This window comes from Diceros bicornis, chromosome 23 (genome assembly GCF_020826845.1).
Source record: "Diceros bicornis minor isolate mBicDic1 chromosome 23, mDicBic1.mat.cur, whole genome shotgun sequence".
In the NCBI taxonomy this organism is placed as follows: Eukaryota; Metazoa; Chordata; class Mammalia; order Perissodactyla; family Rhinocerotidae; genus Diceros; species Diceros bicornis.
The window spans coordinates 1,688,705-1,705,172 of record NC_080762.1 but is presented as its reverse complement, the minus strand read 5'-3'; the positions used below and the strand labels follow the sequence as shown (position 1 = coordinate 1,705,172).

Sequence of the window (16,468 nt, the reverse complement as noted above, 5' to 3'; positions counted from 1 at the left end):
AACTGGTAAATTGGTCATGATGTTGTGTTACATTATTGTTTGCCTTTTTCACCTGTGCTGCCAGGAGGTGTGAGCTCAGTTTCACGCCAAATTTTAGCAATTATTTATTGCCTCTCTTTCTGGTATAATTATCTGCCCCTTCTTCCATTTCATGTTTGTTCTTTTAATGAAATGGCTTTTCTGTTGCTGTGTTGTCTCCTATGAGAAAGCAAGGGCTAGTATGTTCCATGGGAATAATGGTTACCCTGTTGAGCAGATGAGCTCTTTCCCTGTATGTGGCCATGGGAAAGGGTGATTTTCAAAATGGCAACCATGACTCACTCACACACAGAGAGCCTGAACATTTGTCACAGGTTTTATGTAGTTCATGGGGACAGCTAGCTCAAAGGGACCAACGAACAGACATATAGGCAATCACTGGGTGCTGAAGTGAATTTACTAATAGGTGCAAAACAGGTCAGTATCCACAGGGCGGGAAAATGTGCTGTTTGGAACCATCTCCTGGGGCAGGGGTGACATCAGTTGCACCTCCACAGGACAGCATTCATTTGCAACTTTAATGGCTGAGAATTGTTTGATTACTATCAGTTTTTTATAACTTGCAGAGTTGTAAAGTAATCCAGTCAAAGACAGTGAACGGCGGAGACCCCTGTAGAATCAGGTGACCCTGGCCAGGAGAGAGCCGGCACTCCACTGAAAGAACACCTAGCCGTCTTTTTGCTGACTGCAGTCTTCCAGTTTTTCCTGACAGCAAGGTAGTGAGCAAAGGAGTGAGTCCTCATTTAGGACACTGGAACTGAGAAAGAGGATCTTCGGTAGAGGAGAAAGGAGATGCCCTGTTATCGGCTCCTCAGTCTCTATCCCGAGTCTGGCCTTGAAGGAGTCTTCATGGCCACGAGCACCTTCCCGGAGAGGGGAGGGAAAGACGCCTTTGTCTTGAAGAAGCAGGATGGGAGCTAGGAAAGACTCCTTCTTTGTTTGACAAGCTGAAGAATGAGTGGATCTTATCCTGTAAAGCAGATTGTTTATTTTCATGTCATTCGCTTTACCTATTTATTTTTGATCTTTTTGTTAACGCTTATTTTTAGCAGAGTCTTTTTTGTAGTGTCTTTCAGGCTGGCCTCAGATGAGTGGTAGATGACATTAAGAGCCCTGTGTTTACTCTCAGTCATGGAACTGAGTGGGACACAGTGCCTCCAGAGGCCCCTGGAGTGGTGATGATAATTCATGAGAGCCCTCCCCCACCCTGGGGAATGCACCTCATCTCTCCTCAGCTGGAAGTCTCACAGTGCCTACCTCGGAGAACAGGAGCCTCTTGGTTAGTTTAGTAAAGTGCTTTTTCTCTTATTATTTTTTATTGTAAGCTTTTTAAAGCTTGTCGCACTTGATGAGTTTAAGTAATTAGTTAATGGAGAAATATTATTTGCATTAATTTGAATCAGTCTGTTCGTAATTCTGTATCATTGCAGTTTGAGGTCTTTCTCATATTATCAATTAATTTAAGTATAGATTTATGAACATTTGCTGATTCAGTGGCCTTGACATTTATTAGTTATTGTAAGTTCTGAGAAATAAGCTGGATTGAAGAGTGCTGAGTCAGGATTCAGAAACATAATTTATGGATACCTTGTGTTAGAAACCTGGGTCTGATTTCTCTGATTCTCGTCTGCATAGTAGGTGACACTTAACATACAGAAAGGCCCAGCACTTGAAAAAATACATGTAGATGAGACAGGTAAACTGATATAATGACCTTTGTGTCCCAGGTATAGAAACTTACACTGCGGGATTAGGCAGAGAATGAGTGTCAGTCTGCCTGTTATGAGGCACTGTTTTCAGTGGACAGACTGCACAGATTTAGGCTCTGGTTCCAGCTCTGCGACTGTAGTGTGAACATGAGAAAAAGTTCATCTCTGCAGTCTTCATCTGTAAAATACAGTTTGAGCTAAGGTTTATTGAGTTGTTGTTATGTTATAGGAAGACGTGGTCCGTACCCTCAAAGAGCTGAAGACACACCTGTCAGTAAATAAGTACAGCTGAACATTATGGGTGCTGTGAATGACTTCATAGAGGAAATGAGGCTGACACTGATTCTTCCAAGGAGAGCTCTCATCTCCAGGCAGAACCCGGCTGAGGGGCAGGGGAAGGGCGAAAGAAGAGAGGTGATTCAGGGGAGGGTGTCAGTAAGAGGACAGAGCACAGAGGCATCGACGAGACGCCTGGACTGAGTGTCTGAGCCCGTGCCAGGAGAAATGGAGAAGTAGGTGGCAAGCACATCTTGAAGAGTCTGGTTTTTAATGCTTAAGTAAAGAAGTTTGACTAAAAGGTCTCTAATGTTCTCTCTAGCTTAGATTCTGATCTAAGATATTGTTAGTGGGTGTAAGGAGTTTACATGTTCTGGTTAATCTGAGTGGGTGTTGCATTCAGTTAGTGACAGCCGAGTAACTAGACTGACCACGAATGCCAGTTTCCGTGTGACTTTCAGCTTTTGTAACCACTGAAGGGTGGGAACAGAGTGCAGAGTTCTTTGCCAGAATCTCTCTCCTGCTACTCATCCTTCATATTACTGTCGACATTTTTTCTTTACTTCCTTTTTTTTTAATTGTGGAAAATTCAAACGTATAAAAAATAAACAGACTAGTATAATGAACTTCCATTACCCAGCTTCAACAATTATCAACATTCTTGCTTTATTTATTCCTCTACTCACGACCCACCCCTCATTCAATAATTATTATTATTGTCATTATTATTTTTACTATTTAGGTATTGTTTACTTACCTTGAAATGTACAAATCTTAGATATAGGTTTTTGACAAACATCCCATCACAATACAAAACGGTTGCATCTTCCTCCAAAATTCCCTTTTATCCCTTCCTAGCCTCTCCCTACCCCCACCCTACCTCCAGCTGAAACAACAAAATACAACATTGCCCTCATTTTTGTTTTTGTAGATTAGATTTGCCTGTTCAAGGACTTATGTGGTGGAACCCCCTGTATGTTCTCGTTTCTGGCCTCTCTTGCTCGGCTTGTTAGTTGTGAGATTTGTCCGTGCTGTTGAGCCTTGTCGTTCCCTCCCTTGTATGGCTTAGCGGCATTCTGTTGTATGAATTTACTGCAATTTGTTACCCATTCTTTTGTCAAGTGACATTTTAATTTTTCCACTTGTGCTGTGAATGAAGTTGCTGTGAACATTCTTGTATGCATTGTTTCATAAAGATGTTTTTGTTTCTGTTGGATAAACTCCTAGGAGTGGAATTACTGGGTCTAGAGATAGGTACATGTTTAACTTTATGAGAAATGGCCTGACAGTTTTCCAGAGTGGTTGTACCAGCCATGTATGAGTTACAGCGCTCTGTATCCCTGTCTGCACTTGACATTGTCTGTCTTTAATTTAGCCATTCTTGTGGGAATGTGGTGGTATCTCAGCATGGTTTTTATTTGCATTTCCCTGGTGCCTAATAATGTTGAACATTTGTTCAAGTGCTTATTGGTCATTCATATATCTTTTTTTTTTGTCTGATAAAGTCTTTTGCCCATTTCTAATTGGGTTGTTTTTTCATTATTAAGTTATAGTAGTTCTTTATACATTCTGGATACAAGTTCTTTGTCAGATGTATGTTTTGTGAATATTTTCTCCCACTCTGGCTTGCCTATTAGTTTTCTTAACAATGTCTTTTGATGAGCAAAAGTTTTATATTTGATTGAGTCTAAGTTGTCAACTTTTTATGGTTATTGCTTTCTGTGTCCTCTCTAAGAAATCTTTACTTACCTTCCGATTGAGAATATATTCTCCTGTGTTTTCTTCTAAGAGCTTTAGTCTTTCAGCTTTTATATTTAGATCTATGGTCTATCTCAAATGCATTTTTGTTTATGGTGTGAAGTTGGAGTTGAGGTTCATTTTTTTTCCATACAGATATCCAGTTCTGGCACCATTTCTTGAAAGGACTTTCCTTTCCCTATTGAATTGTTTTGCTACCTTTGTTGAAAACCAGTGGTCCCAGTGTGGGGTCTGTTCCTGAGCTCTGTTCAGTTCCTTGGTCTCCTTGTGTACCTTACCCCAGCACTGCACTGTCTTGATGATGTAGTTTTATGGGGAGTCTTGAAGTCAGGCATGTAAGCAGTACGACTTGGTTGTTCTTTGTCAAGATTCTTTTGGCTATTCTAGGTCCTCTGCATTCCCATGTAAATTTTAGAAATCACCTTGTCCATTTTTATTGAAAAGCCTGCTGGGATTATGAATTATCTATAAATTACTTTGGAGGAGAATTAACTTCTTAACAGTATTAAACCCATGAACATGGTACACATCCCCATTTATTTAGGCCTTTAATTTCTCTCAGCAATGATTTTGAGCTTTTAGTATGGATGTTTTCCATGTCTTTTGTTAAGTTTTTTACTAAGTATTTTGTTATTTGATGCTATTGTAAATGTATCTTTTAAATTTTTATTTTTTAAATTTTTTCCTACTAGCATATAGACATAAAATTGATTTTATATATTAATCTTATACCCTGAGACACGACTCCCCTGACTGAGTTTTTAGCACACAGTTCCTGAGCACCATGGACTGTCTTCCCTTCATGTTTTTATAGGCTTTTTAGACTTGACCGTCCTTGTCTTCCAAGTGGCCCTGAGGAGGGCCATTGTGACGGCCGCGGCACTCGTGGAGCCTCCTGACAGTGCCCCACTGGGTTCAGATGGCCTCCTCTGTGTGTCTCTGTCAGGGAACTTCCCACGTTGGTCTTGAGTCAGCCCTTCTTGGAGCGCGAGGAGTGCGGCTTCTCAACAATTAATAACTATGGGCGTTATGTTGCTCTGGGGCGGGGTGGGGCTGGGGGAAATCCTTCAGTCAGTTAGAAACAATCCCTGACTTATATCTTAGAAAGGGAAAACAGGCCTCTTATCAAAAACGTATCCCTGTGTTCTTCCTATTTAAAGGTGCATTTACTAGTGGATGATCTTTCACAATCTAAATGACTTAAGCTTTTGCTGCTGATGTTGAATGTTTGTAGATTATGTGTCTTATTCCTTTTTGTTTTCCAGGTGGCTGACTGTGCTTGGGATGAGACGATAAAGATCTATGATCCCGTTTGTCTCGCCATGCCTGCTTGAGGCACCCCACTCCGGTCAGAGACAGCAGAAGAACACAGAAGAACCACTTAACAGAAAATCAATTAACTATTGATAACATAGACATTAGGTTATCTTCAGATTTCAAATTTTAAAAATTTACCCTGGAATCAATTTTGAGGCAGCTGATAAAGGTGTTGGCTCACTATTTAAGCCTAGTTCATAAGCCATATCTCTTAAAACCCTAAGGAATAATTGATGTTATGGTATATCTTGTAGTATCTATTAAAATGTAACCTCTGTATTGTAAAATGGATTAAAAAATGGGAGATCCATAGACTCTATTGATAGTGATACATTTAATTTTTAATTTGTCATTTTTGATGTAAAATATAATCATTGCTGTTGATAAAAATCAAAATAAACTGCATCTCTTGATCATTTATGACTGTATGACATCCCCAGCGAGACTGCTTTTTCTCTGTAGTGCATATGTGAATATAACACTGTATATGACGTAGATATGTATCTGTGGTGCAGTAACAGGCACTGAGACAGAGCTTACTTACTCAGCAGCTGTTCACTGAGCATCTGCTCTGCGTGACGTACACACTGACTGAGGCTCTCCAGGGTGGTCCCGTGCTCCGAGAACGTGGAATGCTGTGAGTTAAGAGCTTCCATGGTTTTTACATTTATTCAAATCTTTTTAGATATTGTACTCATGACCCTATATTTCTCTCTGCCTACTTCCCCACTATCAAATTTTTAAAAAATTAGTCACTGGGCAAAAAGTCTTAGATCGTGCTTAGGTTTCAAGCAATTGCCCTTGAAACTAGCCCTAAGTAATGCTGTAAACCTTCCTTGCTACCTCCCTAAGTCTCCTCAAAAAATCTCCAGGGCTGGGGCTGGCCCGGTGGTGCAAGCGGTTAAGTGCGCGCGCTGCACTGCGGCGGCCCGGGGTTCGCTGGTTCGGATCCCGGGCGCGCACCGACGCACTGCTTGGTAAGCCATGCTGTGGCGGCGTCCCATAGAAAGTGGAGGAAGATAGGCACAGATGTTAGCCCAGGGCCGTCTTCCTCAGCAAAAAAAAAAGAGGAGGATTGGCGGATGTTAGCTCAGGGCTGATCTCCTCACAAAAAAAAAAAAAAAAAAAAAATCTCCAGGGCTGATGATCTGTAAAAAAGTAGGGTAAAAGGGAAAAATTAGTAAAACAACTTTTCACAATATGTATATTTTTATATATTAGTAAAATAAAACATGTTATAAATGGCAAAAATTGTCATTAAATTTTTAACAAGTTTTTTGAGAATTTTTAAAGAGCAAAATATACTTTTTTGTAGTAATCAGAAGAAAAATAAAATACATGTTATTGTCTTATTTACATATTTCTTTGTTTACTTTTTCCAGAAAAAAATTAAGACAGCTTACAAAATACAGAAACATGACAGCATAAAAGGTAGGACAGGAGGAGACAGAAATGGAACCAAGAGGGGGCCTGAAAATATAGGCCTCAGAGGCCTAGAAGGTTGCTCCTGGCAGCAGAAAAGGGAGCCTGGTCAGAACACAATTCAGTGGCCAAGACCTCGTCCCAGTCCCAGGCATGGCCGTCGCACCATGCTGGCGATAGAAGGTGCTCCGTAGATGTTGCTGAAATGTTGAATGGTCTCGGGGAAGCACAGCTCTTTGGTTCTTAGACCAGTCAATACTAATTATTTTTGAGAGGCCCTGTGAAGAGGACACAGCCTGACACGAGCGTGTTGTAAGGAAAGGTGCTCCAGCACATTCCAGAGCCGGCACTGGGATGCTGTCCTTACACTGTTCTCATTGCTTCTCTCCAGAACCTCTGGCATCACTCCAAGTGTGGCTCAGTAAGAGGGTTTACAGGGTGTTCTCTGTATCATAGAACTTAGAAAATACCTAACCCAGATCATATTTACAATGAAATGAAATTACTTACTTATTTTCCTTTTAGAATGCAAGAGATTTTATTAAAATAATCTACCATGTATCTTTTGAAACAGATACTTGTGATTTAAAAACTAACGCCTCTCAATTATTTTCTCCCTCTATTTCGGGGATGCTATAGATGATTAGAACACTAACCTCAGGTTCTTGGAGTCTCTCAGTATGAAGGAGTGTGGGTGAACCTTTATCCAGTGGGCTTCCTGGAGCTGGGATTGGAAAACTGGAAGGAAGGGAGCTAGAGTCTCTCCAGAACGAGAATGTGCAAGAGTTTTGAATTCTTGGTAGTTCACAAGCCAGCCAACCTCTGGGTTTTAAGAGGATGACCAGACAATCCCTCCAGGTTGGGAAGATTCACGTTTGTCTCCAGGCCATGGAGCTCTTAGCTTCCACCTGCCTGCCTGCCCAGGTCCCTCCTGCACCTTCAGTGACGCACAGCACTGAACAATGAATGCAGGGCATCCAGGGCCGCGAGCATCCTTATGATCAGGGCATGAGGTGAGAGGCTTTCTCTGTGTCACCCTTTGAATCTTATAACGTCCCTGCAAGGAGGCCCTCCCAGTTTTCCAGATGAGGAAACAAAGGCTCCCAGGAGTCCTAATAGCCAGGAAGTATGGAGCTGGAATTGGAAACCTGCTATGACTGGATCCAAACCCATGGCCCTGCCACATGGCCTCCTTTTCCTGGAAACAACAGAAATTGGCCCATGGAGAAACAGTAAGGATGTGGAACTCTTCTGGTGACTCGATCCTGATCATTCCTGAGGGGACTGACAACACTGAGTTTCCCAGTCCTAAGAGCTAAGCAGCTGGCTCTGGGTCTGGAGGGACCCTACCAAGACCCGTCACCTGGGAGGTCCAGGCAGAGAGCCAGCTGTCCCTCCTGCCTTTGGCACTTGACTGTGTATCTTAGCTGGAATTCGGCTCTTCCCAAAATGAACTCATTAATTTCTTACTTAACAGGCCTCTTCTTGAATGAGATAATCCACTTAAATGTTTTTTACTTCCATGTTTATACTGAGTACTCCCAAATCTGTCTCTCCTGCCTTCCCCACCTGGGTCTCCCCCAGCCTTTGCACACTTTTTCTTCCAGCCAAACTGCTGGTGCTCAACAAACTGACTCCCCCTGAACATGCCTCTTCATTTGTGCCCGTCCTGTCCACCCAGGCACTCAAGCGGAGACCTAAGTGCCATCCTGTTTCTTCCCTTGTTCCCGCCTCCACTCCAAAACACATCAAACAGGGCACAAAGTCGTGTCCCTCTTACCCCTGAATACTTCTCCTTTCTGTCTCTTCCCCTCAGTCTAACTACCACTGCCCTGGTCAGGCCATCATTAGCTTTTCTCTGGGAGATCACACAGCTTCCTAAATGATGTGTCTGTTTCTAGGTCTGTGCCCTCAGAGCCACCGTCCTCAACACAGCTGCCGGAGACTGATGGAAAATGCAATCTGATTACATCAATTTCCATGTAAAACCTTTCTCTGCTTCTAGGATTGCCTACAGGAAAAAGTTCAGGCTCACTGACCAGGCAGCCGAGGTCCTTCGGGGCTGGTCCCCTGCCTCTCTCCACATCGTCATGAACTCTCTGCCCCAGCAACACCAGCATGCTCACCAGCTCCCCATGTAAATATGCAGGTGTTCATTTCTGTCTTTGCTCAACCTCGTCCCTGTGCCTGGATTGCCCTGCTCTTGCCTTGGCAAATTCTTACCCATCATTTGGAAGTCACATGAAATGACTAAGGAGAAAGATTGACAACATACAAAAATTAAAATAGCAAAACTCATGGTTAAGAAAGTTAAAAGATGGAAGACATATTGGAAGGATGTATTTGCAACTTATGTAACAAATGGCTTAATATCCAGAATTTATGAAGACTTTTAAAAATCACTGAGAAGACAAGCAAACATGAAAGTGGACAAAGGATACCAGTAGATGATTCACGAAAGAACAAATACAAGGTTTGAAGATGTCAGTCAGACTTTGTCTCATTGATGACAAAGAAACACAAATTAAAATGAGATACCATTTTTTTGCTTATCAGTTTGGCAAACATTTAAAGTATTGATAATATCTGATGTTAGTTAAAAGTGGGAGCACTGCAATACACCTTTTTAGAAGACAATTTGGCAATAAAGATTTTAAATTACCTGCAGGATTCTCTGCCTGCGTCCCCCACCCCAAACCTTAGAGAAGTCTAGGTAAGAGCAAGTGTCCACAGGTATTCAGTGCATCACTGGTAAAACCTAGCTGCCTGTCTACAGAAGAAAGGTTCTACTAACGAACAGTCACTTAAAAGACTAGGTAGGACTGTGTGTCCTGACATGGAAAAATACATTGCTATTGATATGTGTATCAGTTGTCTATTTCTGTGTAACAAATCACCCCAAAACTTAGCAGCTTCCAACAACAAACATTTATTTATCTTACAGTCTGGAGGTCAGGATTCAGGAGGGGCTTCGCTGGTTGTTCTGGCTCAGGTGCTCCCGTCACATTGCAGTCAAGCTGTCCCCTGGGTCTGCGGACTTCTGAAGCTCAGCTGGGGCTCAAGGATCAACTTGCAGAGTCACCCACATGGTTGTTAGCAGGCCTCCAGGACTCACAGGTGGGACCCTCCATAGGCTGGCTGTGTCCCCACAACATGGCATCTTGCTTCCTCCAGACTGAGATAAGAGAAAGAGAAGATTCACGATGGAAGCCTCAGTCTTTTATAACCTAATCTCAGGAGTAGCTCCCTCACTTCTGTTCTGTGCTTCACACAGACCAATTCTGGTACAGTGTGGGAGGGTTAACCAGGGGTGTGGGAGGGTTAACCAGGGGTGTGAATACCAGAAGTGGGAGATCTTTGGGAACTATCTTGGAGGCTGGTTACCACTATATGCTTTTAAGAATAGCAAACTATAGACAAATGTGTATGATATCCTAATTTTATTATTTTTTTGAAAGGGGGGATTATGTATGTATAAATATAAGAAAAACTGAAAAGTTCACATCAAACTCTTAATGGTATCCAGCTCTGTGTAGTGGGGGTGGGGTGGGATGGAAGTGGGCAGTATTGAAGATCGCATGTTCAGTTATTGTTTGTAAAGTTTGTTTTCCTTTTATAAACTATAATGAGCATTGCTACTTTTACAATGAAAAATAATGGAATGAGATCGTATTTCCTTCTCCAGGAAGCCTCTCTGATGCCCCCTCCAGCTGATTTTATTGCCCTCCTGTTTTTGCCTCACCCACGCCTGTGAATCCCTGAGGACTAAGATGATGCTCATCTTTGACTCCTCTGTGGCTCACAGACTGCCTGGCCACAAATTACTTGCTCTGTATGTTTGTTGAATGAATGAACTAAAGGTTTTATTTAATGCCATCAATATTTTTTAACTCCAAAAATAATGGATCTTGAGTCTAGACCCTTGATACCCGGAGATCAAATAGCTTTTTGACTTTCAGATCTACATTCTTGCTCAATTAACCTTGCTAATCATAGTATTCTTATTTCTCCTATTTTTTCAGTAGGAGCTTATCTAGTAACTGGTGTGGGAGATGGCATTAATTTTTTGGAAATGAAAGCCCTAATGGAAAAGAATTATATGCAGTAAAGTGGAGAAAATGTATGGTTTTATGCCAATGTAGGTTTCAAATATATTTTTTTTTTTGGTGAGGAAGATCAGCCCTGAGCTAACATCTGCCAATCCTCCTCTTTTTTTTTTTTTTTTTGCTGAGGAAGACTGGCCCTGGGCTAACATCCACACCCATCTTCCTCTACTTTATATGGGACCCCGCCACAGCATGGCTTGACAAGCTGTGCGTTAATGTGCGCCCAGGATCTGAACCAGCGAATACCCGGCCGCAGCAGCAGAGCGCGCGCACTTAACCGCTTGCGCCACCGGCTGACCTCAGGTTTCAAATATTGAAGTAAATACTGTTGCCTAAATGAGAAGGGGAAAACTGAATCAGCCTCAAATCTTGTACCTGCATTAGTGTCATAAATGGAAGCAGTTATAATTGCTGGCAGGAACGAATCATTCCATAGCTAGGTCTGTGCGGACGCTTCTTGATCGTATTCACTTAAGATGGCAGCACCGTTTCATTGCGATGGTCCCCAGAAACAGAAATCTGTTATTTGCTGATGTCTTTGAAAAGTTAAATTTCTAACTTTTTTATCTGAGTATACTTAGAAGAGTCTCTTATACCACACACACAGACATCATTTGAACTGTGCCTCAGACCTCATTATTTCCTCAAGAAAGAACATCAACACCTGAAAAACAAAGTCCCTGAAATAGCCAGTAGTGCACAACCAGAGATTTTAGCAACAAAAACCACGAGTTCCCCAGGGAACTGGAGCACGGGACTCAGTGTGATGCTTTCCAGTGTTGTTCCTGGAAAGCTGGCACCGTGGGCCAGCTGTGAGGGCTGCGAGGCCCCGGTTACAGGAGCCGCGCTCCCCCACCGCAGCGAGCCCCGCACACCCGCTGCCGGCCCGGCCCCGATGCAAGTTGTTCTGCTGCTGCGGTCAGGATCGCGGCTCAGGCCTCGGGGATGGAAGTGGCGCGTCCAGCACAGAGGTGAAAACGGGGAGGAGAGAACCGCGAGAGAAATGGGTCGTGTGTTGGGCAGTGTGGGGCGGCGTTTAAAGGGTACGGGCGGGGGGGGGGGGTGGGGGTGGACACGAGCCGGGAGCCAGCGGTTTCCAGCTTTTTTCCTCGCCCCCAAACCCTGGCCGAGCCATCATGTTTAAGTAGCGCGAAAACTGAACCGTGTCCAGCTCAGCGGCGACCTGGGCTAAGCTTGCCCTGCAGGGGCGACACCCAGATAAAGAGCTGCAGATGTCCTGCGCCCGCAGAAAATAAGCATCTCCCTTTTCTCTTAGCCAGATGGGAAGTGAATGTTCACGAGTCCTGCGGGGCGCGGACTTGCGGGCGGGGAGGCGGGAGGCAGGGGTCGTCCTGCCCGCAAAGCGGCCCCGGCGGCCCCGCGCCGCCCCCACCCTCCCTCCTCCCCGCCACCCCCGCCCCTCCCCCCGTCGCCCTCGGGACCCGGGAGAGACTACTGGCTCCTTGGACTCAGTTTCTGCCCTTCCGCTTTTTTCACACCTTCGGCTTGCGCGGACCGTGCGCCCCGCCCCCGGCTCCGCAGCCCCCCGACCCCTCGGCGCCCCCAGAAGGTCCCTCGGAGCCGCGCGCGCAACCCCAGTGCCCTCCTGGAGGAAGGCAGACGGGGAGCGTGGCCGGGACGGGAAGGGGCAGCCTTCGTGCCCCAGAGCGGGCCTGCGCGGGGTCCTGGGGCCCCAGGCCCCTTCGAGGTTGGGGGCGCTGGCGCGCGAGCCTCGGGGAGCCCCGCAGCCCCTGGCGCCGACATTTCCCTTCCCTTCCCTGCCCAGCGCCCAGGCCCCGCGGCCGCGCCGGGAGGGACCGTGGGTGGAAGAGCCGCTGAGCTCGGGGGCGGGGGCTGGGGCGCCGTCACTTGTTGGGCTCAGACCCGGAGCTCGGCCGGGAGCGCTGTCGTTCCCAGAGCCCGCCTCGGCTGAGCCCGGGGCACCGAGCCCGCGCCCCCGGCTCGGCGCCGGGGAGAAGGGCGAGCGCGGCAGCCGGCCCCGCGCGAGGAGAGGGCCGTCGAGAGCCGCCGGGGGGCGCTGGGCCGGGGTCGGGGGCCGGGCCTGGCCGTCCCTCGGAGCTGCAGCCGCGGAGCGAACGTCCCCGGTGACGGGGACCGCGGGCGCACGCGGCGAGGCTCGTCGCCTACTTAAAGCCGCCGCCGCCACCGGGATCCCCGCCACTCCTCTCGGACCGGCCCCCCACCCCTGCCACTTTTCGGAGGCCCCCGCCCCCGCCTCCGGAGCTGCGGGGCAGTCGGACGCGGAGCCGCGCGCGGAGAGGACGCCGGCGGAGCTGCCCCGGCCGACCGGCGCCCCCTGCTCTGCGCGCGGCCGGGCGGACTCCCCGCTCCGTCCCTGCGCTCCGTCCCCGCGCTCTGCCCGGTCTGCCCCCGCTCTCCTCCCGCCCCGTCCCCGCGCTCCTCCCGCTCCGTCCCAGCTCCGTCCCCGCGCTCCGCCCGCTCTGTCTCCGCGCTCTGCCGGCTCTGCCCCCGCGCTCCTCCCGCTCCGTCCCCGCTCTGTCCCCGCAGGCCCGGGGCGCCGGGCGGCGCGATGCGGCACCTGTGCCGGGGCCGCGTGCTGGGCATCTCGGTGGCCATCGCGCACGGGGTCTTCTCGGGCTCCCTCAACATCCTGCTCAAGTTCCTTATCAGCCGCTACCAGTTCTCCTTCCTGACCCTGGTGCAGTGCCTGACCAGCTCCGCGGCGGCGCTGAGCCTCGAGCTGCTGCGGCGCCTCGGGCTGGTCGCCGTGCCCCCCTTCGGCCTGAGCCTGGCGCGCTCCTTCGCGGGGGTCGCCGTGCTGTCCACGCTGCAGTCCAGCCTCACGCTCTGGTCCCTGCGCGGCCTCAGCCTGCCCATGTACGTGGTCTTCAAGCGCTGCCTGCCCCTGGTCACCATGCTCATCGGCGTCCTGGTGCTCAAGAACGGCGCGCCCTCGCCGGGGGTGCTGGCCGCCGTGCTCATCACCACCTGCGGCGCCGCCCTGGCAGGTGAGGGGCCCCGCGCCCACCCCGCCCACCCCTCCCGCCGGTCGGCGGCCGCGGGCATCGCTTCCAGATGGGGAGACTGAGGCAGAGGCGGGGAGCCTGGACGCGGTCGCTGGCTCGCAAACGGGACTCTAGACCCCGCCGAGCCGCCCCTGCGCTTCGGCCCCTCCTTCGGAGCCCCCGCGGGTCCTGGCTTCCGACCCCCGCCCACCCCCGTCGCGTATCGCCCTTCTCGCCCCCCCCACCCGTCTTCCCTTCACCGCTTCCTTCCTCCGGGAGCGGGGGGAGGGGCTGCAGCCTCCCCGGGTCACGCGGGCTGGAGCGGGGGGACGAGGGGCGCCGCGCGGGGGCCGCCGGGGCTGCTTCGAGGTCTCGGGCAGAGGCCGGGCGTGGACGCCGGAGCGCGTGGGGGGCTGGGGAGCGAGAGACCCTCTTGGGGCCGAGGGGAGGCGCTCTTTGCCCCGCCTGCCCGCCCGCCCGGGTCAGAGCCACCAGCTGGGGGTCCTTCTCCCTCCTGGCGCCCGCGGAGGGGCAGGGGCACAAGCGCCTGGTGACCTCGTGGCCAGCCCGGGAAGCCAGAGCGCCCACCCTGAGGGCACCGCGCTCCCCGGGGCCCCGTCCTGGCCAGGGGTGGCCAGAGCCTGGGGGCGCTTGGGGAGGGCGCCCCTCCTCCCGCCCGAGCCGGCCTCGGCTGAGCGCGGCTCTCCGGTTCGTGCCCGAGCGCAGAGCTGGGGCGCGAACCCCGCCCCTGGCCAACCCGACGTCTTGTCTTTTTCCTTCCCGCCCGGATCGGCCGTCCCGGCGGCGCAGGAGCCGGCGACCTGAGCGGCGACCCCGTGGGGTACGTCACGGGCGTGCTGGCCGTGCTGGTGCACGCCGCCTACCTGGTGCTGATCCAGAAGGCGAGCGCCGACACGGAGCACGGGCCGCTCACCGCGCAGTACGCGGTCGCCGTCTCCTCCACGCCGCTGCTCGTCGTCTGCTCCTTCGCCAGCACCGACTCCATCCGCGCCTGGGCCTTCCCCGGCTGGAGGGACCCGGCCATGGTCTGCATCTTCGTGGCCTGCGTCCTGATCGGCTGCGCCATGAACTTCACCACGCTGCACTGCACCTACATCAACTCGGCCGTGACCACCAGCTTCGTGGGCGTGGTGAAGAGCATCGCCACCATCACGGTGGGCATGGTGGCCTTCAGCGACGTGGCGCCCACCTCTCTGTTCATCGCCGGCGTCGTGGTCAACACCCTGGGCTCCATCATTTACTGCGTGGCCAAATTCCTGGAGACCAGAAAACGAAGCCACTACGAGGACCTGGGGGCGCAGCCCGGGGGCGAGCAGGCGCCGCCGAGCCGGGACCGGCTGCCGTTCGTCCTGGCGGAGCTGCCCGCGGAGGGTGGAGGTGGCGGGGCGGCAGGTGGGGCGGCAGCAGGTGGCCCCGCTTGGCGGAGTGGGCCGGAGGCCAGGGGCGGCCCCGGGGGAGCCCTGCTGGGGGCTCGGGGCGCGCGGGGCGCGGGCAGCCCTGAGGAAGCGAGCAAGAGGTCGTTGAAGGATGCTTACCTCCAGGTGTGGAGGCTAGTTCGGGGAACCAAGTACACGAAGGAGGATTATTTGATAGAAAATGAAGAGTTACCCAGCCCTTGAAAGGAAATGCCTGTGTGTATATATGTACATACGCTTATTTTATAAGAGAGAGGGAGCATATTTTCATGAGGGCCGTTCAGTTTTATTCTTTGAGGAGTGGGGAAGGGAAGCAAGGAAAGGAGCTGAAACGGACTGGCAGCCACAAAATGAGCGCCTGTGTGAGTTGTTACTCAGCGTGGGGTGGCCTGAGGCGTCCCAGAGACAAAGGGTCGGGAAGGTGCTTGAGAAGTCAGTCTCGGGGCAGACTCCGGGCACATGACTGTTTCTCACGATAACCATGGCCGAGTGTCTGCGTGTGCCAGGAGTCCTCAACCCCGCTCCAAAGATGGGGTGTAGGTATGCTGGCAACACCTGAGCAGCTCACAGATCACACACAGGGGCATGTTTCTGATGACAAAACTGCAGTTTTTATATGGCCAGCTGGGCAAAGAGTATATTATTGAAATGACGTATATACATAAATACACTGCATTGATGTTTACTCTTTGTAGTCATCTGAAATGTGTTTACTCTCATTTTTCTTCACTTGTCTTTTTTTTTAAAGTGCTCTATTCTATTATATACTGGTAGAAAATGTTAAAGCTATTTTGAAAATATGAGTTGTTAGCTTTAATCATGAAGTTTAAAGTTGGCTTTTAGTAATTATAAAAATATTTTAAAGGTTGTTTTGGCTCAGTGCTTTATAATATTTATTATTGAATGCTGTAGCCTTTTTAAAAACCAGTTTTACTGTGTCCGATATTCTGTCAAGCAAATGCGATGGCTGAAGTAGAATTGTCTTAACTGAAGCGGAAACAGAGGGAGACCATCCTGCGAGCCAGCCCTTTCCATCCCTCCACACAACCCCAACCATGTGACAGCAGGAGCAACTGCTGTATTCACTTGATATTTTTCTATCTTAAATTTGTCAAAATAAAATATGAGTCTATCTGCTAAAGACACATTGTTAGAAATTTGTTTCAGACACATTCATGTTCTGTTCATGCTGTGTGGCTTGTGTGGTTTGCCTTCAGTGTGGCGTCTGTCTGGTACGTAGGGCCCAGGCCTGCGGGAACTTCCTATGTCAGCGTGGCAGCTGAGGTTAAAACACCACCAACCACCACACTCTCATTTTCCAGTCAAGGAAACAGTTATGGAGTAAAATGAAATACTGCCTCCTGTTTCAGCATGAAAACCGTCCCAGCTGACTGCAGTTTCTCTGGAGTTTGAGCCGC

General features: G+C 49.5%; 2 protein-coding genes across 3 annotated transcripts in view; both read left to right on the top strand.

Annotated features, from left to right (window-relative positions):
• PEX7 (peroxisomal biogenesis factor 7) overlaps positions 1–5,519 on the top strand; it is an 86,363-nt gene extending 80,844 nt beyond the window's left edge. The window contains exon 10 of one of the 2 annotated variants that reach the window (XM_058566197.1): positions 5,048–5,519. In XM_058566197.1, coding sequence (XP_058422180.1) covers positions 5,048–5,116 — 69 coding nt within the window. In that variant the 3' untranslated portion in view covers positions 5,117–5,519. Of the gene's footprint in view, positions 1–605; positions 734–5,047 lie in introns of those variants that run through there. The other variant, XM_058566198.1, reaches the window with a different exon arrangement.
• A 7,659-nt stretch (positions 5,520–13,178) lies between these two features.
• On the top strand, positions 13,179–16,172 carry SLC35D3 (solute carrier family 35 member D3). Its single transcript, XM_058566815.1, has 2 exons — positions 13,179–13,617; positions 14,425–16,172. The coding sequence occupies exons 1-2, from the start codon at positions 13,179–13,181 to the stop codon at positions 15,252–15,254; spliced, it is 1,269 nt and encodes a 422-aa protein (XP_058422798.1). The 3' UTR covers positions 15,255–16,172.
• The last annotated feature ends 296 nt before the right edge of the window (positions 16,173–16,468 follow it).

Bases quoted from the DNA above. Each gene is read 5' to 3' on its own strand.
- SLC35D3 (XM_058566815.1), top strand. From the start codon at position 13,179: ATGCGGCACCTGTGCCGGGGCCGCGTGCTGGGCATCTCGGTGGCCATC. The intron at 13,618-14,424 runs GTGAGGGGCCCC...CCGGCGGCGCAG, and splicing joins CTGCGGCGCCGCCCTGGCAG to GAGCCGGCGACCTGAGCGGC.